This window comes from Zootermopsis nevadensis, unplaced genomic scaffold (assembly GCF_977971745.1).
Source record: "Zootermopsis nevadensis isolate Lab colony 2312 unplaced genomic scaffold, Znev_1.0 Znev_ptg000002l, whole genome shotgun sequence".
In the NCBI taxonomy this organism is placed as follows: Eukaryota; Metazoa; Arthropoda; class Insecta; order Blattodea; family Termopsidae; genus Zootermopsis; species Zootermopsis nevadensis.
Genome location: NW_028259134.1, coordinates 1,552,746 through 1,576,331, shown reverse-complemented (window position 1 = coordinate 1,576,331; position 23,586 = coordinate 1,552,746). Strand labels below are relative to the sequence as shown.

The 23,586-nt window shown below is 38.4% G+C and overlaps 3 protein-coding genes across 8 annotated transcripts in view; all 3 read right to left on the bottom strand.

Moving 5' to 3' along the window:
• The window catches only part of LOC110840385 (somatomedin-B and thrombospondin type-1 domain-containing protein-like), a 125,640-nt gene extending 123,671 nt beyond the window's left edge, over positions 1-1,969 (bottom strand). Inside the window, exon 1 of the mRNA XM_087357891.1 lies at positions 1,599-1,969. Coding sequence (XP_087214017.1) covers positions 1,599-1,848 — 250 coding nt within the window. The 5' untranslated portion in view covers positions 1,849-1,969. The remainder of the gene's footprint in view (positions 1-1,598) is intronic.
• A 3,136-nt stretch (positions 1,970-5,105) lies between these two features.
• Positions 5,106-12,536, bottom strand: Elp3 (elongator complex protein 3). Its single transcript, XM_022061930.2, has 10 exons — positions 12,386-12,536; positions 11,523-11,764; positions 11,108-11,311; positions 9,755-9,909; positions 8,742-9,030; positions 8,010-8,227; positions 7,459-7,591; positions 6,574-6,701; positions 5,353-5,534; positions 5,106-5,252 (listed from the first exon to the last, which is right to left on the bottom strand). The coding sequence occupies exons 1-10, from the start codon at positions 12,402-12,404 to the stop codon at positions 5,176-5,178; spliced, it is 1,647 nt and encodes a 548-aa protein (XP_021917622.1). The 5' UTR covers positions 12,405-12,536; the 3' UTR covers positions 5,106-5,175.
• Positions 12,537-13,974: 1,438 nt separating this feature from the next.
• Positions 13,975-23,520, bottom strand: MFS18 (major facilitator superfamily transporter 18). 6 transcript variants are annotated; one of them, XM_022061917.2, is made up of 9 exons: positions 21,819-22,583; positions 20,647-20,993; positions 19,693-19,866; positions 19,381-19,546; positions 17,953-18,049; positions 16,993-17,158; positions 16,295-16,453; positions 15,924-16,096; positions 13,975-14,236 (listed from the first exon to the last, which is right to left on the bottom strand). In XM_022061917.2, the coding sequence occupies exons 1-8, from the start codon at positions 21,896-21,898 to the stop codon at positions 15,957-15,959; spliced, it is 1,329 nt and encodes a 442-aa protein (XP_021917609.2). In that variant the 5' UTR covers positions 21,899-22,583; the 3' UTR covers positions 13,975-14,236; positions 15,924-15,956. The 6 variants fall into 6 exon arrangements, with proteins under 6 accessions (XP_021917609.2, XP_021917607.2, XP_021917608.2 ...); XM_022061915.2 differs by having other exon boundaries at positions 13,975-14,355; positions 21,819-22,582; XM_022061916.2 differs by having other exon boundaries at positions 15,919-16,096; positions 21,819-22,581.
• Positions 23,521-23,586: the final 66 nt, after the last annotated feature.

Here is a 23,586-nt window from a genome sequence, read left to right as displayed (position 1 = left end):
GAAACGTCACATCATTATCGTTGCCCTCGCCTCGACGCGTAAAAGTTTTTGAAAAATGTTCAAGTGAATTTTGTGGATACGATGGGAAAGGCATATAGAACGTTTGGTGGAAAAACAGTCACTTGGTAGAGCAAGAAGTAGATGGGAGGATAACATTAATATGGGCGTTAAGGAAACTGGTTATGAGGCTGGACTGTAGATGGAAATAGCTCAGGATCGTGTCAAATGGCAGGATTTGGAATCGTGGAACTCCAAGGTTCCGCTACCACAGCGCGTGGGTCTTCGGCTATTTTTACTCATTCATTGGTAAAACACAGGTCGGTTTTGTTTTCGTATTTATTTATTTGAAATCTGATGACGATTTTAAGACAACTGACAGCGTGGTTCCGAAACGAACTGGATTGTTTCGTCATAATTCATCACATTTGTGAAGAAAGTTCTAGAGACCTAGTCACAGGAAGATAAAACAACAACAATTTGCAATGCAGGGCGCGAAATGAAAACTTGCAATTCACTTACTCAGAGAAGTATTAATGTGAGTTCCCTTTCCTTCCAATTGTTTCGTCTCAACACAGAACTGACATCGAACATGGGCGGCGAGCGCAGGTAAACTCAGGGGTGGGAATAAGGTAGTAACTCAACAAAACATGGGGCCCGTTAGGACTTTCACGAAAAGTCTCCCGCCTTAGTAACAATAAACTTACCCACCGAACAACAGATAAGGAATGTCACGTGACACTCAGCCCGACGTGCACTGGTTTAAAGCATTCCGATGTTACAGGAATAACTTTTTAATAATCATTTATATAGTCTGTTCTTTTTACATTTATAAACACTTACAGTGTAAATTAACACAAAACATATGACAATCAATAACAACAATAATTGTCTTGCGTTTTACGAACACTTGTGACTTAAAATCTCAAACACAAAATACGTACGTATAAATTATTGAAAGCTAATAATGTGGCCGTGTGTTACTCTTCACTGACGGGACAATGAATATCACAGAAGTTCATACAAATATCAAGGATGGTCGCTTTCTTAAGCAAGAAATTATCCTTCTTTTACGGTATCCGAACGTCCATTATTGTGTTCACAAAAACCCGCCAATGAACCCTTTTCCTAACCAGTTGAATACAGTCCTCACTTTTATAACCAATTTTAAGTTCCATTTTATTTTTATTCGACTATCTTGGCCCATGTCTCCAAAGTCCGAAAGGTTTTCCCACCAAAATACTTTACGCATTTGTCATCTCTCCAATGTCACACATCGCGAACAATAATATTTTCAACAGCCCCAACTAACAGACTCCATGCCAAGATAATGAGGTTAAACACGTCTCCATCCCACACGCCAACTGTTCAACGCTGTTTAAGAAAATAATAATCCCTGGAAATTGTTAGAATCGTCCGTAACATTGACTATCTTAATGATTTTCGTGGTATTATCAGTCTGTTCAAAACACTGCTGGGACAAGGCCTTAAAATACGCCACGACCACTTCCCGTCCAACCCTTTAAAGTTCACCGAACAAGACAATCTGACGCTACGTAAATCTCTGCAATGGCGTCTGGTGACATGAACCGAGCACCTACCTCCACAGGCGTCCTTGAAATCAGAACAGCAGTCTCCCAGCTTGAGGCACGCGTGGTCGCAGTAACAAGGTTTATCACTCAGGTCCTCGATGATGGCATTGATGGGGGCCTTCTGGACCACGCACGAAGAATCACGACCGGGGCAACACAACTTGGATTCCCGACAGCTACCGCACGACACGCGATTTAGCTCAATTGCCAAGAGAAAGAGAGTAACACCAACGAAAACAAACGCCCGGTGCGATGACATTGTTTGGCGGGAGAGGAAAACACAAGTTCAGTCGTGACCGTCTCTATCGATACGCTAGAACAACTCCGACCGCGTGGAGCTCGTTCGACTCGCGTGGTCGTTATACCAGTTCGTCCCTCGCAGACACTACGAGAGGAGTGGGGGAGACGTGCGCGCGCACAGCTACGACACTGGGCAAGGTTGTTGATTGGTCATTGTCCATCAGGTCTCACACACAACAACTTCACCACACCAGACACAAAACCCATTGTTCTCGCGTTACATTCTATTATTGTTTCGACGAAAATTTCACTTAATATTTGATTAAATAAATTTTGGGGGCTAAAAGTAGACTGGATTTGAACCGTAGCTAGAAAATAGTACAGAAATCGCAAGCAGTAACTTGGACTGAACTGTTAGCACAAAACAGTACATTAATTGCAACCAGTACACGCCTTAATTCCACAATCCTCGCGTGGTGAGAACAGTTGAACGCAATCCACCTAATGCCACCGGTTTTCTGAGGGGCTGGGGGGGGGGGGTTATAACTAAAAATACTTTTAAAAAGTATCCATATACTTAACAAATCACTAAAATATAAAGGAAATATTATTTTTGTTGGACTGTACACATTCCAAAGAAAAGTAAACAAAAAAGGTACTGTACCTATCACACACCACTAAGCTACTTACTGAGTCATCCACTACTATCGCAGTCCGATCTCAAGGTGTGGGTGACGCTGGGAGATATTTGTCCGCATTTCTATTTCTTCCTCTGTCCAGCTCTTTGAGATGATCTGATCTCCCTTTGTCTTAACCCTCGAACCTCGATATAACGCGGGTTTCGGGGGACAGATTAAGTACCCGCGTTACGTGTGAAATTGTCATGTATCTAATTTTTGAATCCCTGATATTATGTATAATTATCCAGTGACTAAAATACGTGAAATTTAAGGTACGTTTCAAACTTATTCTTCACCAATGCTACTGACACGGGCCACTCTTAATTACTAAACAGTTTTGCCACCTTGCGAAAATAGTCACGTAAAACGTGACCACAGCCGCGGTATATCATAACCAGACGTACCACCATCTTTAACATTCACAAATCTGACTTTAGCCTGCAGCGTATTTATGGATTTTGTATTATTTTGGAAACAAATATAGTTTCCATGTAAAGGAGGCAAGTAGGATTACATTTGAGGTAGGAACTTAAGTTTCAAACATTTCTTAGATGGCCTTCGTGTTTTAGAACGTTAATACGGATCTATAATAAAAAATATATAAATCTACGAAAGTTAAAAAAAAATCACCGAAAGCAAAATGCAATTTGCTACGAGCCTGTAACTTAATACGTTTTGATTTTAAAATAAAAAGCATGAAACTGACCCCGAAATAACTTGGTTCAAAGTTGTCAAGAGTTAACTACAACCTTTAAATGGGCCAACCATTAACCTTAAAAATTCTTACGTTAGCCGAAGCTAAAATAACGACTCCAATGGAAAGAACCTCTTCGAATAACTTGCATGTAAATTACGAATTAGTAAACCTTTCGTAGAAATAAAATATGGCGATGTCTTATCTGGACACAACGTTGAACTAACCTCCAGAGTCAAATAAGTCCACTGGCTGCAGAGTACAGCACTGGGCCATGATTCAGCGGTGCCACCCCCAGGCTAAATAATTCCACCGCTCCCTGGGAGGTCACGTCTCGTAAATGTTTACATCAAGTGAAATAACATTGAAAGCAATATCAAATAATCGAAATCAGGAAAATACAATTCAGTCAGAGAGCAAGAAAAGTCTAGTTTTCCAATCTGTCAACATTCTTTTGTTACAAATTGTAACTTACCATATGTAGGAAATCACACAATGTCCACAGCCGCTCCCGTCCTTGTAAACGAGTTAAACTTCCAGGCCTTCTTACTCCATCCATCACTGACCGTTTAAACAACAACGTTGAGCCTGGTAACTGCGCACTTTTTCACTTAAATCACCTGTTACATACATTCTGATCGACACCATATTCTCCGACACTTTCCGTAGCAAAGGCATTTACAGCCCAGCTCAACTATGAAGAGACAAAGTGGGGTTAAGTTACCGTGTTCGGAGTCAATGATCACGCGTTTATAGTATACACTTATGGCACGTCCGTACAAAATTTCATTAAATTCCATCCAGCCATTTCGTACTTATTAACCACGTGCAAGCAGCTATAACCTATAAAGATGCATGCTCAGTTTCGAAGCTGAGCAATCATCGATAATGGCGTTACAATTTTACCTTTAGATTTTTTCTCAGTCAAGACGGAATCATAGCGTCGCAGTAGATGGAGAAAAACATATCCGGCGATACAAATGTGCTATGACGTCAAATACACTGTGCTGCCATCTACCCACATCTGTCATAACTACTACAAGATCTGGTGGTAATAATTAGTATTAAAATGCGATTAGAGCCGTTTCCAGGAGCTCAGCCCGTAAGATGACTGTGATGAATGAAATCTTGAAATTGTTTAAACAATCCTAAACAAAATGAGGCAAAGCTTCAACAAAACTATGGTTAAAAATAGAGTGCACTTAGCCATTTGTTTTTAAATCAATTTTATTATTTATATATGTAACCTAATTCTTGCTCTAACACTATGGAATCACCCTTGACTTCACCAAACCTGCCTTACCTACAGAAAGCAGCAAACCAAGTCTCAGGTTATGGATCCTTTCGAAACTAGCGTAGCACGGCTGAGGCGGCTGACAAGCTTCCAGAACATTTTTTGAGAATTTTCAGAGGGGCATGAGGCCATGCTACCCAGATGAAAGGGCAACAGCTTGATGAGCCAACAGTATCTTCAGAAGCATTATGGAATTCTCATATAAACCTGGAAAAAAGATATGATCCAGAATTGTACTAATGGCCATAACAAAGCAGTTCACAACAGATTTCTTACTAAAAATTATGTGACAGTTACAGTTACATCAGTAAAATGGGAAAGGCATTTTACCCTTCTTCCAAACAACCAAGTGACGTAGGCTTTGAGGTTCTCATGCCAGTGAGTCTTCTGGGTCGTTGCGCCGTGTAGTCTGGTAGAAGTTTACGGACGTTTCAGAGGTCCCTGCAATCTTCAACAAAGTGATGCATACTCTTGACTTTGTCAAAACAAAAGTGCGAGGATTATCGTATGCCGACAATAATTATAAGTGTACTTACCACAACTTATTAAACGTGGCACAAAAATGTTATTTTTTCACACCATGTTAACAATAAGAATAAAACCTCATAAAAAATTCAGTGAATGTTTATTATATTTACAATTCACACACAGGAATTATTTCTACAAAATGTTTCTTCTCTAAAGCAAATGCTTGGACATGTATGGTCCGTCGAGTTCGTACCCAATCTTCCTGTAGTAATTCCTAGTGCCAACACCTGAAAAAGAAAAATCCTGGCTAATAGAATTTATTTTCAACAACACGTACAGCATCAGAATTAATATACGCATCTAGCGGCTAAACTGAATTACTACTACCTGAAATTACAGAAATTTTTACAGATCCATGTTCTTCCTTTGCAATTCTTTCTGCCTCTTCCATGAGCAACATCCCAAATCCCTGATGCTGGAATTTTGTGGGATCACGGGCATTCACTGGAACCACACTCCCATAGACGTGCAGCTCACGCACAATTGATACCCCGCCCTTCAGCTCTGGTCTGGAAAAATTGAGTGGAAGTAATTTATTTGAAAAAAATTGTATTTCCAATTTGTTAGCCACCGGTGCTTCGGGAAAAATTTAATTTTTTCATGCGTAGCACGCGGTAGTTTGTTATCGGTGTACCAGAAGACTGAAGTTTCCTTCCTGATTAAACATACTATATAATGGACTGGTACTGGAAACCGTTCTGTCAAATTCAAAATTTTTTAGAACAATAAGATATTATGACCAAATATACAAGAATGCAAGACAAAGTACTATTTTTTTCTCTTTTCTACAGAACAGTTGAAAATAAATGAAATACTGGTAGTTGGCGGGGGATACGGCCCATCTGACCAATCACTTTTAACCGGTTCTTGTGAGTCACATTTTCTTTTAAAAAAACCCACGACGTTTCGGAGACAGAAACAGCCTCTGAAACATCGTGGGTTTTTTTAAAGAAAAGACGATGGAAAAAAGTTCTGATAATGAATAATTTTACCATCATCAGAACCCTTTAGAATCAACTTAACCTAATGAAAATCTAAAACCGCAACTAAAACATAAAATAACTTATTTGGATGGTAATGCTTCATAGTTCTGAATAGTTTTTTCAGGACAAACTCAAATTCTGTGCATTTACTTTTCATTAGGTTAGGTTAATGGTTTTATCAAAGTTTCAGTTTTCATTACTCTGGGTTAGGTTATTAATTTTGGGTTTTAGTAAGGTATGGTCACAGTGCACGGTGCTGAACACGTGCTCATCAAAACCAGGCTTTAAGAACACTGTGACATAACACAAAACTTCCGATAGGTCTCATCATGATTTGTATTACGCAGATGTGAAATTTTAATGGAGATCACAAGTACAAAATTTCATCAGAAGTTTGACGGATGAAACATCAATAATCTGACGGATATAATCTTCGCAAATCTTCGCAAACGCATACATCCGATGCATTTTGTGCAAACAAAAGCGCACAATATTTACGCCAGAAATAACTTCACACCTGTATCCTGCAATTAAGGAATATAAAAATAATGACTGTTTAACCAACCTGTAAGTTTCCTCCGAACATTTTCGTAATCTCAGGAGACCAACCAATATATCTTGTTCAGGATCTTCGTAGGATAAGAACGTCTCCCATCCCCCATTAGCAGTGTAATCACGTCGAACTAATTCCACCTAAAATTTAAAAAAAAAAAAAATTGTAACACTCCCCCTTTACATGGACGAACCTTCCACTTCTACATGAGATGTGCCATTTACATGATAATTGTGATCACCTGTAGTCTTATGGTTTATTTCTATCGTGATGATGGAAGTAGCATGTTCCTCTGAAACACTGGTAACCACGTACACGACCACATGGTGTCGTAACGTGAAGACCACATTCTTTCTTTCAACTGTTGATATTTTAGCCTTCCGTGTCTAAGAATGTCTTCAGTATCAAAATGGCTAATACAAGTCGAAGATTCTGCGTATTATACATTATATTATATTTTGTATAATTCTCGTGACTCTAATGGCCATCAGACATGTACTCTAATTACAATGGCAATGCCATTAATATTAATGCTTAACCCCTAGAAACACACTTACACATCAATTCAAAAAAAAATTAATAAAACATACAAAACTTTACTCTTCAAGCAATCAATATTTAGTCAAGAATTTTTTGTATTTTCTCGCAGGTCCAGCCACAGCAACACTGACACAAAATTATCGATAATATCATCAGAATATACCTCACAACCAAAAAGTGAGGGAGTAATGCATCTGATGCGAGCCCATTCCGCCCTTTATACAACAGGAACACTGAAATTCATTCAGAGCCCACAAAGAACTGACGGGCGCTGACGAGAGCTTTACGCTGTCTGAAAGTTACAAGAAAGCCAAAAAAATTTCTGCAACTAGTAACAGCTCCGTCTACATAACACACCTCATAAGGTCGAACTTTATGGTGGATCTCCTGAATGCCAACCTCCCTCGTTCTTACGTCACGACAGTCGATTCCTAGATCCTTCATTCGGGCCAACGCCAACTCGCGAAGATTTCCGTGTTCGACTCCAGAACTAAATGTGAGAAAGTAAAGTGAAATTATTACACTGCGGACGCCTAGCTGGCGTACATCAAATGCATTTGAAAGAAATTACATTTATTGCAAGAGTCCGAGCAGCCAAAAATAATCAGCAACCGAGTGCGTAGATGCCGACTCAGAGTTGCTTAATTTTGAAGAGCACTGATTTGTGATTATAACGGCATCATTTTGAACCCGCCGTCTGAGGTACATTTGAATTGCATGTTTCTGCGGTCTGTCTGCCTTGTGTAATTAAGGCTCATATTAACAATTTTTTACACTTAAAAATTATAAATTAAAAGTAGCACCATAACTGTCATAGACTTTATATTACCAATATTCTTATATTTCACAACTTCCTTTTATTTACATGGTATATAAACTGTACTGTGATATAAAATGCCAATCTTCACCTGACTAGTGGCATAGGAATATCTCGCTGCACCCTGTAAACCCTCGTCCACGGCGGAACCAAAGCCAAGATACGAGCTATCAGATCAACGAGTGTGCTGGGCGGATAACTCTTGTATCTGCCTGTCTTCCAGAGCTCATACAGCCCCGTTCCTCTTATAACTAGCGTTGGATAAATCTTCAGACCATCAGCTCTGAATGCAGGGTTCTCGAAGAATTCCTTAACGCAACAGGAATCACACGTTTAAAATATATCAATATACAAATTTTACATTAAAAAAAAAACAGCCTTGGCTCATGCATTTGAACCCCACCTACGGCAAAAATGACACGTATTTTCATCGCTGCCAATCGCTACATTCGTAACGTAACGCACTAAATACGCGGATTCTGATATGGGAATGCGGATGGCCCCATGCAAATAACAAAGTTCCCAGGGGGCAAGAAACCAGAGTTCTTCTATAGACCACTGAAGAGATTAACACATAATATAAAAATATTATTCAGAAAATTTAGAGCGTTAAGTAAGTCTGTTAAAGTTAACCATATTATCACTTCCTTCCAAAGGTTCCTTGTCCTCTCATATGAACTACGAAGTTTGCAATTTCCTTGCGCACACAAAGCGCTATCCTTTCACAAGTATTAAAAAAAATTCTAACTTTTGACCATAACAAGTACAAATTCTGCCTTAATACCGCGCAGAACTAACAGATTAAGGGCCCGAAGAGACTTACAACAAATTGTTCAATATCTCTTTCGAAGTCGACATTGGGAAGGTCTGGCATCATGTGAGCAACGACCTTGAACCCAGCATCTTTGGCTAGCTGAAAATTTTCACAAACAGCCTTCACCGTGTGCCCTCGATTTGTGTCCCGAGCGATATCTTCATATACCGACTGCACTCCAATTTCAAGTCGAGTACACCCGTATCGCAGCATGTCAGACAGATGACGTTTCAGGCAATAATCTGGCCTTGTTTCGATGGTAATGCCAATGCACTTGACTTTGCTCTTTTCTGAGTATCTGAAAAGAAATGTATGTTCTATACCAATTAAATTCATACCCAAAAATAACCTCCGTACCTATTTTCTCACCTTGTAAGGTCGGCCAGCACAAGGACTCAAGTCTAAATCCAATTATTATACAGAAACAAAGTATTTTAGTCGAGAGGTAAAGAAAAAAGGATGAGAAGAAGAATTATGTTTTGTGGAGTACGTGAATAGAAAGACAGATCTGTTAATCTCTGGAATAGACAAATACCTGATTTTGTGTAATATGTAGCTGAGTATGAATAAGGAAACAAATTTTACAAACAGAAAATACATAAGAAATACAGGAAAATATTTAGGCAAAGAAAGGAATAAATGAGAAAACAAGGCGAGGAAAAACACGCACTGAAAATAAATATTAGACGAGGGAAACACAAAACTTAAACGGGTTAACAGTAGTTCAAAGTGTAAAAGCACACGCCGCTCGTGTTCCGATATGAATCACAGTTCATTAATACGCATAAAAATGGGAGCGGGGAACTGAAATGTACAGATTCACCAACACGCTTCCTTCTCGTAAGCGCAGAAAACAGGCGACCTTGATCATCCAATGGTGCCCCATCATCAGACATGTGCATCCCCTGCGCTGGTGTTAACTTTACAACAAATAAACAAATAAAACTTGACAGAAGTTAAAAAAAAATACCAACGCCCTTTACTGTCATCTCAAATATTACTAAAATATAACAAAAACTTACTTGACAGCTTCATCTACATTATTACTGGTATGTCCAGATAAGGCATCGTGTAAATTACGAATGAAATAGTCACGATAATCTTCGGGCAGACACATGAATGTTCCTCCCATTACAATGAATTCAACTTTGTCGACACTATGACCCAGCTGTTTCAACTGTAAACAAATGAAAATGCATAGTTTCATTGTACGCTTCCATTAATATGATTCCTCATCTTTAGAATGTCACTTTACGATGCCCGTTTCTCAGGGATTTCATTTTCGACGTTTATTCCTCAACTGCGAAAGTTATACGACACTAAAAAGGTGGATTATTGTGGATGATGAAACATTAAAAATGAGGAAGTGGTCACGGGTTACTTCGAGGTGATGGTCCAGTATTTGCACGGAGGGACTAAGAACAGAATAGTCAAACGCTGAACTGAGAAATGCGCCTCAGACTTTCCAAATACGAAGCAGGAGTACTGACTACACGGTTACGTTATGTCGAGTTCATTGATAGAAAAATGAGTATGATGTTCAGTTTTTTTTAACCATCGGGTCGGAGCGACCCCTGGTGACATTACGAACAAGATCCCTCTGATAGGGACCTGTTCATATACGTTCTTGGCAGATGATCCAGAAGTGGTTTGCCATTGCCTTCTTCTGTGTGTGAATGGAGTAATTGTTGGGATGCCACGGAGGAAAACTCCGTGTTGCCTAGACCACGGCCTTGCCCAACACAAGTTATAAATTCGGGCACCGCCGGGAATCGAACCCGAGACCCCAGGATTACAAGGCCAGCGTTCTAACCGCTAGACCACCGTGGCGGTGTACAGGCAATAAACCCTCATATTTACATTCTGGAATGTTTATGTATTTATGTTCTGAAATGTTCCCATAATTACATATTTTTTTTCAGTCCTGTTGATTTTCCTACCACTTCAGTGGCTAACACAGAAGCAAAGAAAAATCATTCCCTCAGAACAAAAACTCATAAACACTCGGGCACTCGTGCTTCCTCGGTGTGAACTTGGATTATCGTCATCAGCTCTGAATGTGATAGTCAAAGAAAATTCAAATCAGTATGAAAGACATAACGTTATTTTTTTAAAGACATAAATACACTAATTTAAATTGTTTGCACTTTTTCAATCGTCATTATGCTTCATAAAAGTCCAAAAAATTGAAAATAGTAATTGAACACCATCATCAGTAACATTTAGAGATAAACTGTATTCATACACTGTTCATTTTGTTGCAAAAACTTCCACAATTATTTGACAAATTATTTGAAATTATATCATGACGCTGTACATTTCTTAGTTTCTCAAAATTATACGCTGTTGGCACAATAAACTAAAATCTCACATACCTGCTCTATTCTGTGCGTGGTCTGAAGATACGGATTGTAGCGAGCACGGATGGCTCTCATTGATGTTGGTTCGTAGCCTGTGTACGACTGAGTAGAATATTCAAAGTCCGAATCGGGTCCTCCAGGGCAGTACACGCAAATGTTACCTGTCATATTGATGTGGGGACAACGATGCGGCTTGCACATCACAGCAACAACTGCGATCTACAAACAAAGAAATCAAAATTAATTACTTTTAATTGTAAGTAATTAAGGATAATACTGCCAGAAGTCCACAATATCTGACACACAGCGAACTGTTTGCTCTCACTCAGTTTCTTAGAACCCTTTAAAGTAACTCAATTACTGTCCTATCTTCTTAGACATCATCCAGTACCAATGCACTTCACACAAAGAATGCATAATAATTACTTACTCCACTGGCAGTGCGAATTGGTTTTGCTCTCAATTTTGGTAGCAGAATCTTCTTGTAGTCAGATGGAACTGCTGCAATGATATCCACTAAACGAGGAGAAGTTTCCATCCCATATTTGGAGGCAATTCTGGTCTTCAATCTATTTAAATTCACATCCTTTCCTTCTTCATGGGCCTTAAGGAGTTCCTGAATGATTTCAGCTACAGTTATGACCATACGCTCCTCTCGACTCAGGTCAGAACCTAAAATACAAACAAAACACTCACCTTGGACTAGGGATAACATAATTAAAATCAAAATGATCTACAACATAATATCCAACAGAGAAGTACAATGTTCTTTATATGGCTATACAGTACAAGGCTTGATCAAAAAGTCTGGTGTATGATGTCACCATAACCTAACCTATCAGCATGTGATTCAAAAAGATGATTTCCATAAATGTTTCTAACTGCGGCCAGGGTGCTGGAACATATATGTATGTGATTTAAAGGGTACTAATGAGGAAACAGATATCTGATCATTCACCAAACTCCATCAAGCATTGCATGTCACAAAATATTAGATACACAACAATAAAATTTAATATGGCAATATCTAGAACTCGGCTCAGCATATTCTGTACAATTCGATTATAACCCAACCTGACACATGACTCTAAGACCTAGCATACATTTTGGACACAGAAGAATGTATCACGCAAAAAGCTATAAACATTAATAAAATGCAAAGTGGATCATGGACTGGAGCGATATAATTCCTTTTTCTTTGTACCATCAAAAACTTCCATAATATCTAACTTCATTATAATTCATTGATATCATCAGACATCTATATTACTATACACGTCGTTGAATACGCACGTAATTTATTTCGTCCCATTTCTTTGACCTTCTGAATTTTTATTCTTTTATCCAATGAACGTTTACACAAATCCACACCATTTTACATACTTCAGTACTATGATCAACATCTCTGGTAATGGATATCTGTGACACGGATTGCCAACCATGCACTAATCAACTTGCTCGAATTCAAATAAGCTCACATACGCAATTCACCGAAGGTCAGTAAAATGAAATGGCAGCAGTAGACGTGTTGGTGTCCATATGGCTGTTGTATTTCCATTAAATGTAATATCAACTGTATTCGGAAAAGGAGAAGAAAAATAGATCTGTTTACGTAAGAATTAGGAAAGGAAATAAGCTCGGTGCATCTATGTAATATGCTTACGCATGTGAAAAGGCTGGCCAACATTTGATATTTTCCGTACACTTTAAAAATGAACAAGTTTCACAAAGCCAATTATCACTCATTTTGCTAAAGTTTACAATAAGAAATTTTGTTAACAAAAGAAATTATAGCCTTTCAGTCTGCCCCCCAATAATACCTGCTGAAAAGCAGCTGTTCATACATTCCAATAAACTGGGCAGTCAAGCAGTAGTTCGCAAAAGTAAAAAGTTGAATTGATTTCTACGTTTCTTGGAACAGTCCTTTCAGTGACTTAGAACGTTCGCATTAGTCAATTTAAAATGTTTTAAAGCGAATTGGCTATAAGTTTTATAGTGTGAATGAGTCTACCAACACATAAACACATGGGAGGGCACAGATTACCAACATAATGTAACGAATGTCACTGTTTAAACGTGTTCACTTCGAGCAGGATTTATTCTACACTGTTACAATTACGATTAATTATTCTTGGTTATTGCTCTTGAAAACACTGAAATAAAAACACATGAAACAATTGTTCTGTTTTTATTATCCTCTCCATCTTGCAATCCTCCAGCCCCATAGCTAGCGATAAAATCTGCTCAGCATGTCTATTATGACCGAAAATTAATGGCGAAATTGGAGGGGTTTTGTGTGTGTGTATTAGTATAGAATAGCACTGCCTACTGATATCCACGTTACACCTGTTATCCCTGTTGCCCTATAGAGGTAACATCATGCTATGTCATGTTATCAGTGGCCTACATAGCTCAATATTAATCCTTAAAACATATTAGCAATTCAGTCACAATGGCAAAAAACAAAGGTATAACCTGCACTGTCCTGCCACCTTGATAATAGCTCAATTGGTAACTACACTTCTATCCAGAAGATGCAAACAGTTAACTCGGCAATTCTTGATCCAGATCCTGATCACAGTTCATCTCAAAAAACTGTTAAACAGTTTGCCACAATTCCCATCTACACTTCCAAATTCCAAAAATATATTTCATTCCCTGTCTGGCTATTCACATAGACATATATTAAGAATTCTGTTATTAAATAATTAGTTTAATGGAAATTACAATTTAACAAACAGATGCTGATAACACGAAACAAAGCTGACATGGACAGTAAACATTTCCAGCTTGCTATCATACCAACTATAACTCTTTCAAGGATATAACTGGACAGAAATAGACTCGGTTCATGCAAATGAGGTATCTATGATATGTGGCACTTCAATTTGCAGGATTTGTTATATTTTCATTTTAACAAATACAATTGACGAGACACAAAAAAGTTCACTGTAATGACAGGTTTAATAAGATCCTTCAAAACTTTAAACAGGTTACCTCTGCAGTAATGTGTCCGACATGAATTAATGAGGTAACTTCCTATGCAAAGAAGGTTCTTCCTTTCGAAGTCGAGACTCGGCCAATCAAGAAAGCTTCTGTTTCAGAGAACCCATCACCATGTCCGATGGACTCTATCTTGAGCAGCTGAAACCAGTCCCCAAATTCAGGTCCTGTTTTCTCTAAGAACTTTATATATGGGCTGGAATGCTGGCGATACTACATTCTTACAGTTTATCAGTTCTAGGTGAATGCCAGAACAGTACCTACGAGAAGAACACAACTAAATGTCAGGATAGATAGTGCAGTGACTGGCTATGGAGCGAGAAACCAGGGTTTGATTTCTGACGAGGACAGAAATTTTTATCTTCATTCCCATGTCCAGGCTGACTCTGGAGGCCCATCCAGCCTCATGTCCACTGGACTGTGAAGGCTGTTTCTCCAGGGGCAGAGCAGCAGTATGAAGTAGACCACTCGCCTCCATATAAGAAAATTAAGGATGTGTCAGACACCACCTCCCGACACAGACAAACACATTTTCATGATGTGGCGCTTAAGCACAGAGAAAACTTCACCTTTTGCAGGGCATAAAACGCCACCTGCCTTATCCTTTAAAGTTCTATGTTACCGCTACACGTCTCATGTACAGTATTTAGACAGCCGACTAAATGGAGAAGAAACCTCCTTGAAAACCCAATAGTCACTCAACTGGTCAAGAAATTTCCCATCTTTTACGGAACCAAAAGGTCCTTTAGTATTTATAACATCCCACTCCCTAGGCACTAACCTGAGCTAGGTTAATCCAGTTCACAATGTCAAATCCCATTTCTTTAAGATCCACTTCAGTACTATCCTCCCATCAAGGCCTAGGTTTTCCAACAAAAATTTTGTATTTATTTCTCAACTTTCCCATGCATGATACATTCTCCGTTCTCCTTGCTATCATCATGTTAATAACATATGATGATGAGCATAATTACAGAAATCCTCATTATGCAGTTTTCTCCATTGCTCTTAGGTCCAAACATTCTCCTCCGCACCCTGTTCTCAAACAGCAACAAAAGCAGGAAAAAATATTCTAGAGCATGTGGGATTGCTGACAATCTGTACAGTCAATTTGTTAGTTTCAGACACCACCTCAAAAAATACAAAGAATTATCATTAGGTATTTAATAAACAGGTCCATATGAACAGGATCCTTCCATCCTTTTCTCGGACTGGGACCTGTTCATATACGTTCTTGGCAGATGATCCAGAAGTGGTTTGCCATTGCCTTCTTCTGTGTGTGAATGGAGTAATTGTTGGGATGCCACGGAGGAAAACTCCGTGTTGCCTAGACCACGGCCTTGCCCAACACAAGTTATAAATTCGGGCACCGCAGGGGAATCGAACCCGAGACCCCAGGATTACAAGGCCAGCGTTCTAACCGCTAGACCACCGTGGCTAAATAAAATAAATTTAATAAACTTAATTTTTTTTTGAGTAGTTACATATCACATTTGTAAGTACTGCATCCCGTCATATATGTCAGTGTCTTGCAGAAGACAAAATGTGTACATGAAAATACCTATTTCCCCTTCAACAACATTCATAATTAGCACTCGGAATAGATTATAAAAATGCCGTATTATTTTAGCTCTGAATTCCGATATTCAATTGACAATTACACCTTTTTCTAAGCTGTCAAATTTCTATTTGAAAAACAAGGTGAATTAAATGTGAAGGATAATAATAGTTCAAATTTAAGACAGTAATATTCCTTTGTCTACAGAATGTGTTAGAAAAAATAGTTATTTTTTTTAAGAATTCCATCCGCAGATCATACATACCTTACCATTTTTCAAGTGCAAAAAAATGTGGTGCGCACTCAGACAATGGCATTGCCACTACCAAACACGAGGAAGACTAGGCAACCAAACATATTAATAGCAGCTGTTGTCTGAAAGACAGCAACCCAACTATTCGTTGTCTCCAAGATATAACCCGCCAGGTAAACACCCATGAAACCTGAAAACATGAATTAAATTTTGTTAAAGATTAAGAATGTACCAAGTCACCAAAATGTTTCAACCTCCGTTCCTGTTAGTGTGACGTGTTTCCTCATTTTTGTGTTCCGCGTGTTAAGTTGAGAATTATATTTATAACGCTTTTTGGAATACTGCCTAAAAATAAATACATATTACGAAATAATTTAAATCATCTTACCAGGAACAGCACCAACTGTATTCATGAGCCCAAAAACACTTCCAGAGTGTTGCGGAGCCAGATCTTGAGGATTTACTAAAATAGCGTTGTTGTGAAAGCCAGTTGCTGATATTGACAAAGTCATACATATCAAAGCCCAGTAGTAGTCTTTGGTCTGACCTAAACACAAAAAAATTAATATCGACAACAAAGCTACTAAAGAGAAACAAAGGTGAGTGTGCACGTGCACACGCACACTCATACATGTGCAAAGGTAATGGTGGCAGAACTGTTCTTTTCTGGATACTTCGTTAGTTTCAAAATACTGTCATGCCACGTATTACATAATATTATAAAAGATTAAATGTATGCAGTAAAATTATAATTAAATAAATAAGTAGCTACCTCTAAATCTTGGGGAAACTGCAGTACACCCACAGCCAAAACACTTCTCCAGCTGGAGGTTCAAACAACAGTAATCCATGTGCTAACACGGACAAGACATTTAAACCCCCCTCCAATCCTGCGCCTACGCAACAAAAGACAGGTATTGATCCAACATCCATAGTTCAGCCAGCCCTCACCAGTCCTAAGGTCGCCCCCATTAATCTCTACGCACTCAAGAGCTGATGGGTCGGCTCAACATAAAGAAAAATAGAATCTTATATTATTTATCTTATTTGAGTAAAACTATTAATAGCTAACACCAAATATCTTACCTATTAAAATAAGGCCCAAAGCTTGTGAGCCTAAGCAAATTACTTCAATTACCTTCCTGGTATACGTTATGGAATGTCCATGCGCAATAAGCTTTTCCGACAACCACTTTCCTAGAAATGTACTAGGAATGCAAAATAGCCATGGTACCATGTTCACCACCCAGCCCTAAAACAGAATTCAATTACAATCACGTAACAACATTCTTAAAACTGAATTTTATTTCTGAACATCTGTAAACATGAATTTTTCATCTAGGTAAGAAATTCCGCTTTATAAAAAATAGTTTGGCCAATGAACGAAATGGACGAAAGTCAAAACGTGGCATTAAGAATGAAAACGCATAAATTTGGTAAGTTGGAGGTAATGAGTTCAATCCCTGGCCTAGTGAAAAATTCAGATCCTGACAATCTTACTACATAACAGACATCAAATAAACAGCGAAAGGAAACAAAAGTATATTAAATTAATACGTCAGGCTGGTTTTCTGTACCTAAGTATGCATTTAAATAAACAGAGAAGTGGAAGGTTTTAATTTCTAAAGCTAATCTACCGCGTCTGGATGTCAGCTTGAATATTGGCTATCGACATGAAAAACTAAGGAATTCAAAGCGTTTCCACAATATAAATGTATACAGTCCATGAAAAAGGTTCTGACAGTGCAACATTTATTCCTTCATGATCCAATAAAAACCTTCTCAGAGCCTGCCTGTGATACGAACCCTGTCCACACGTGGTGTACCAACTTTAAACATTAATTCTGAAACTATCATTCTATGCATTAAAGCGGCCCATCCACGTACGAGTCTGGCTCGGGTCGGGTTCCATCGAGCCAAACTCGTCTGTGGGTGGGGTGTCACGAGCCGAATCTGCTACGCGTGTCTTGAAATATATCGGATCCCGGCTCACGAGTCAAGCTCGCCGAGCCAGACTCGTACGTGGAGAGGCCGCTTTAGTTTTACCTTTGCTTCAGGGAAGGTGTCATGAAAATACGTAGGTAGCCATGATAAAAGGAGGAAGAAGCAATTGTTCTGACACGCGTGCCCGATGACACATGACCTGAAAATAAATTGAGAGAATACTGAACCCTACCGTAGAAACACAATATCGTTACGACCTTATTCATGTTGACTTTGATAGCTTTTAATAATTAATGTGTTACGACCACATTCCAAAAGTCTTTCTACGGAAGAGGGTTAAAATTCTTCTTTTAACCACATTCAAGTTAATTAATAACATTCTACTTTATCAGTACATGTAATCTGGAATTATTATGGCATGACAGGGTAAAAAAAGTAAAGACAGTTGCAAATGTACGTTAAAACTTTTTTTTGATAATCCAATCTGTATACAGAAACTAGTTTTGGTTGTCAAGCACCAAATCATCATACTTTTGGAATTTTACTTGTAAAAGAAATGTCTAATATGTATCTATTTATTTATTTGTTGTTTTTACTATTCTGCAAACAGTTCAGATTATATGGCATTAAATGACCGGATAATTAATAAATTATGAATTGGGAGGGATAGGAAGAAAGCAGCTGTGGCCTAATTTAAAGTAGCTACTATCCTGGAATTTGCTTGGAGATATCGAGGAAAACCACAAAAAAAAAAACCCTGCCAGAATAGCTAATCCCCTGGTCACGACGAAAACCCAGGACCTCCCAAATACAAAACAGGAGTACTTACCACTCAGCTGTGATATTCAATAGGTAACAACTTTTCTTCACAGAGTGAATGAAGAAAAGAATGACAAGCGATTCAACAGTGCCGACTACGTATTATTCAGCACTGGGTAATTTGTGAGGAAGCCTGCGACTACAATAAGTTTGGAAGGACGTGCGGTTATGACCTATTCACAGGCGAAATTCAGAAAAAAAATGGTTCAGATTGCAGGCACTCTGGCGTTGGACTGCGTCACGAACGTTATCGCAAATGTTGCTCGTTTGAATGTACATCAGGGAGAACGGGAGAACCACAAGCGAATCTGCTCCAGCACTGCCTTGCCAACCTTAGGTAACGGTAAGTAAGCATCAATCATAGAAAAACCTTCAGTTAAGGAACTAATAATAGATCATTAACAGTAAAGACTCCTTAAAGAAACAAGGACAAAATTAGCTACACATAAGCAACAGTTAAGTTGGAGGTATCAGGCAATTACTTAAGAAGAAACAAAGATGGCTTAAGACAGTGGAGCGAGGATCGTCAAATCTGATAGGATTAGAAGGAAGAAAATGGCCGTCTTCTGGGTTGATGCACCGTGTAGTCTGGTAGAAGTTTACTAACATTTCTTGGGGGTTAGAAGGCATTATAAACAATCAACCAACCAACAAGTTCAGCAACAAAATACCAACTTTTTTAGTAACATTACTCAGTATAAGTAAACTTACCAGAATTCCGATCTTTGAAATAATCTGATCCAAGGAACAGGTATGTTATCTTTCACACGCAGCGAAGAATGAAGTTTACACGGAACAGAATTAATTACAGCTTTTCTCCTCTCTAATGCTAAGGCAATCTTGCGAAGAACAAGTGTCCAAACTACTCCAATGGTACCTGTCAAAATGCAGTACGCTACATAAGCTGATTAACAGATAACACAATGAAACTACGAAGCTATGTAGTAAATGTATTGAAATTAAGAAATATAAATAAAATACTTTTCCAGAAATCTTATGTCTCGAAACGTATAACGGACATACCGATAACATAAAATACGGCAGGCCAGCCGTAATAGTCCAACAGATATGACCCAAATGTGCCAGTGAACAGCGTTCCAATAGCCGAACCAGAGGTCAGTATGCTAAAAAATGATGTGCGTTCTTTCTCGGCTAAATGTCGACTCGTCAAACTGCTCATACTTGGAAAATGAACACCTGTACAAAGAAATGAATATAAGATTCAAATTTGGTGCGTATTTAATTCAACCAGCAATGAACGTTTAAGACGTATGAAGAAAGAAATAAGTGGAGATGTGATTGCAACTCTCAACTTCCAAAGTGTAAATTTAGATTCTTTTCTGCCATATTACCTGGTTTCACAATTATATACTTTGCACACAGGATATAAAAAAGTCCAATTTCAAAATGGTTTAATCAAATAACGAAGAAAAGCAGCATGGTGGTATCCTAAAACAAATATTTAAATGTGTGTGCATATTAAGTGAAGCAATGTTAGAGAGGGGTCCGCAGTGGTGTGGGCCTTGTGCCTCTTGGTCGCTGGGACCGTAGGTTCGAATCCCACTCAAGCCACGGATGTTTGTGCTGTCCTGTGTACAGGTAGAGGCCTTGCGACGGGCCGATCCCTCGTCCAAGGAGTCCTACCAAATATCTATAGATCGAGCCAACGAAAAGTTGCAACCCGCAGTGCTCAGACACTTGAAGAACGGGTCGTTCCCAGTATCCCCAGTAATGTTAGAGATCATGAAAGTACAAACACACCCTAACTGCATATTCTTACTAAGCGGCCACTTTGAGAATTCTTCCTTCGTCTTTAATTTTTTATGTCGCAGTTATCAAACAATAATTCATTCCACCTTGCTGTATTACCATGATTACTGTCATATTTAGCAGTCTATTAATTTCTATTACTAGATATTATCCTGTATTACGACATTCTAGAGTCTAGCTGCTCATAAGACTCAGTAAATAGCGTACCTTGGAATGCTCCATGAAGAATTCTCATAATTACAATAAAATTTACTGAAGTTTCTTGAGCTGAAAATAGCCTTATAATATCTGGCATGCAAAACGTAAATAGAGACCACCCTACGGCAGCAGTCAATATAACTTTATGGCCACCAATTCTATCGCTTAAGTAGCCACCAATCACTTGTGTTAATGTATATCCCCAAAAGAAACTGGACAATACGGTGCCAGAGTTCGTCTTGCTCCATTTTCTCTCCAAGGCAATTGCAGGAACTAACAGTGGGACGGAGGTTCTACTGGCATATAAAGCTGACGTCCCAATGAAGAGAGTGCAAAGCCATTTTCGCTTCTCGGTCCTGAAACACGTTAATATTAATACGAAAGTATTGTAAAAGATTAAATTTCCACAAAACATCTTAGGTTAGCTTAGATTTGTCATGATTTGCCGTGCATCTCTCAATACATACAGAATGCTGAGCTACTTAAAAGCACTGTCAAATAAACTACATATTTAAAAAAAATTAATGCACTGATAAAGATAAAATATTTGTCAGTCTGCAAGCAGGTCTCACATTAAATTAAACATAAGATTAATAAATTTCTTAAACATTTCTGCAATGTATAAAGTCAAGCTTTCGTAGTGACTTGAGTTAATGAAAGGCTGTCGGGTTACAAGATTAAATAAAGCTGTCAAACTATAGAAAGGCATGACACTAAAAGATTCCTTTGTAGTCACACCCTTGGCAACTGCATCAGTGGTCAATCACTCAGCTGGCTGGCATGGTCAAGGAACTTACCAAAAGATACAAAGCTGACTCATCTCAGGAATGTACAAAATTTAATTTACAATCTGAAACACTAATGAATTGGTGCTGCAGTATATGAGATAGAATTAATTGTTTTCACCTTGTCAAAATTTGTACCAATTAGAAGATCCTAATATTTTCTTCCTGGATTATTTCGTGATACTGTCAATACAGAAAATGCAGTTAGTATAAATACTAAATGTTATAAAACGTGGAAAATACAGTGACAAAGTGTTTCGTGATATGCAAACTAAATGTACAACTGAGCCTCTAATGATGCTGGTCATAAGGCAAGGTTAAAAAATATGTATGCTTTGATTTCAAAGAAAATCCTGTTCTCGAAAACGTAATATATACAATTTAAAAAATAATTACCTTGTCCACAAATTGCAATCTTCTAATACATCTTCGCGTTCTGATGGCAGAAGTGGGTATTTACTGTCAGCTTCCTCCATTTACGCTATGTTTCTCAAACAAATATAACCTCAAACTTCGGCGTGTAATCTTCAAAATATGCGAATCCTTAATTCTGTTAAGGATACATAATCTATAACACGTCAAGTTGCAAAACTCCCCAAAAAGGAACAAATGATAAGAAAACAATGTATACTAAAACGGCAACACATTTCGTGTTCGCTAAAATAGGTGGTTTTGCCACCAACGTAACTACAAACAAGACGCACGCCATAGATGTTAGAATTGTCTGTGACAGATAATTTGGTTGGCACACACTACGGAACAAAAGCACAACATTCCAACATCTTGTTAACCATAAGTACACTTCCCTTGATGGAATGACCCATAATCAAATTCATCACATTATAATCGTTCGGAGGAGATGGTCAATCTTCATAGACGTGTGATCTTGTAGGCGTGCGGAATGTGACTATTATTTTTTTTAACATCCCTGATTATTTACAATCTGTCCTACATGGACATTCAGTAAATCTTCTGACATTGTCTAATAACGTGCGGAATACATGTCCAGTGGCAATCTTCCTTAAAATTAACTTAACAGTACGTTACTTTTAGCTCAACACAGAAAAACGCGAACAAATATCCACGGCTTGAGTGAGATTCGAACCCCTGACCATTTTTTATTTCATCGTCTATGGTCAGCTTGACCGTCGTGACCACTTTCTGAGGACCATTATTTAGCGATAGCAAAATTAAGGGGAAGACTCTCGGTCAGAAAAACAGCCGGGGCAGATACACAGAAATGAGAAATTCAACGTCAAAAAACTGAGCTATGTAGAAGCTACGCACGAGTATCAGGTAAAAATTTCGAACAGATTTGCAATCCTAGAAAACGTTGATGAAAATACAGAGAATAGGGAAGTAGACGTCAATAAGACCTGGGAAAATATACGGGATAACATGAAAATTTCAGCCTAGGAGAGTGCAGGGTTTCAAATTTCGCGAAATAACGCATGGTTTGACAAAGAATGCTCTATCTTGGTAAAACGGAGGAAGCACGTTAGATTGCAATGGCTGCAGGCCCGTACACGAATAAATAGTTATAGGTATGTCAGCGTAAGGCACGAAACCAGCAGAGCTTTTAGGAATAAGAAAAGGGAGTATATCAAAGCTCAGCTAGGGGAGTTTAAAACTAACAGCAAAAATAAAACCACCAGAGTTGTACAGATGCATAAATTAATTTGAGAAGGGGTACAAGCCTAGGACACATATGCTCATGGACTTGCATGGCGTCGTAGAGCCCGAAGTACATACAGCAGAACCCTTCATCACGGAACTATGCCTTATTAAAGTTGAAATTTTAATTGGTAAATTAAAATGTTATAAATCTCCAGGTATCCATTCAATTCTGGCGGAACTGATCCATGCAGGTGGTGGGACACTGCACTCAGAGATACATAAGCTTATAGTCTCGATTTTGAACCAGGAAGTACAACCTCAATAGTGGAAAAAATCAACTGTTTTCCCTATCTACAAAGCAAAGTGCAGTAACTTACGAGGTATCTCTCTTTCGTCAACGTCATACAAAATTTTATCGAATATTCTTCTGGCACAGTTAACGCCATTTACGAATGAAACTGTCGATGTAGATTCTGCTGTAATAGGTCAACTACTGATAAGATCTTTTGCATTTAGCTAGGCATATGACGTAGAAGAGGGAGGGGGG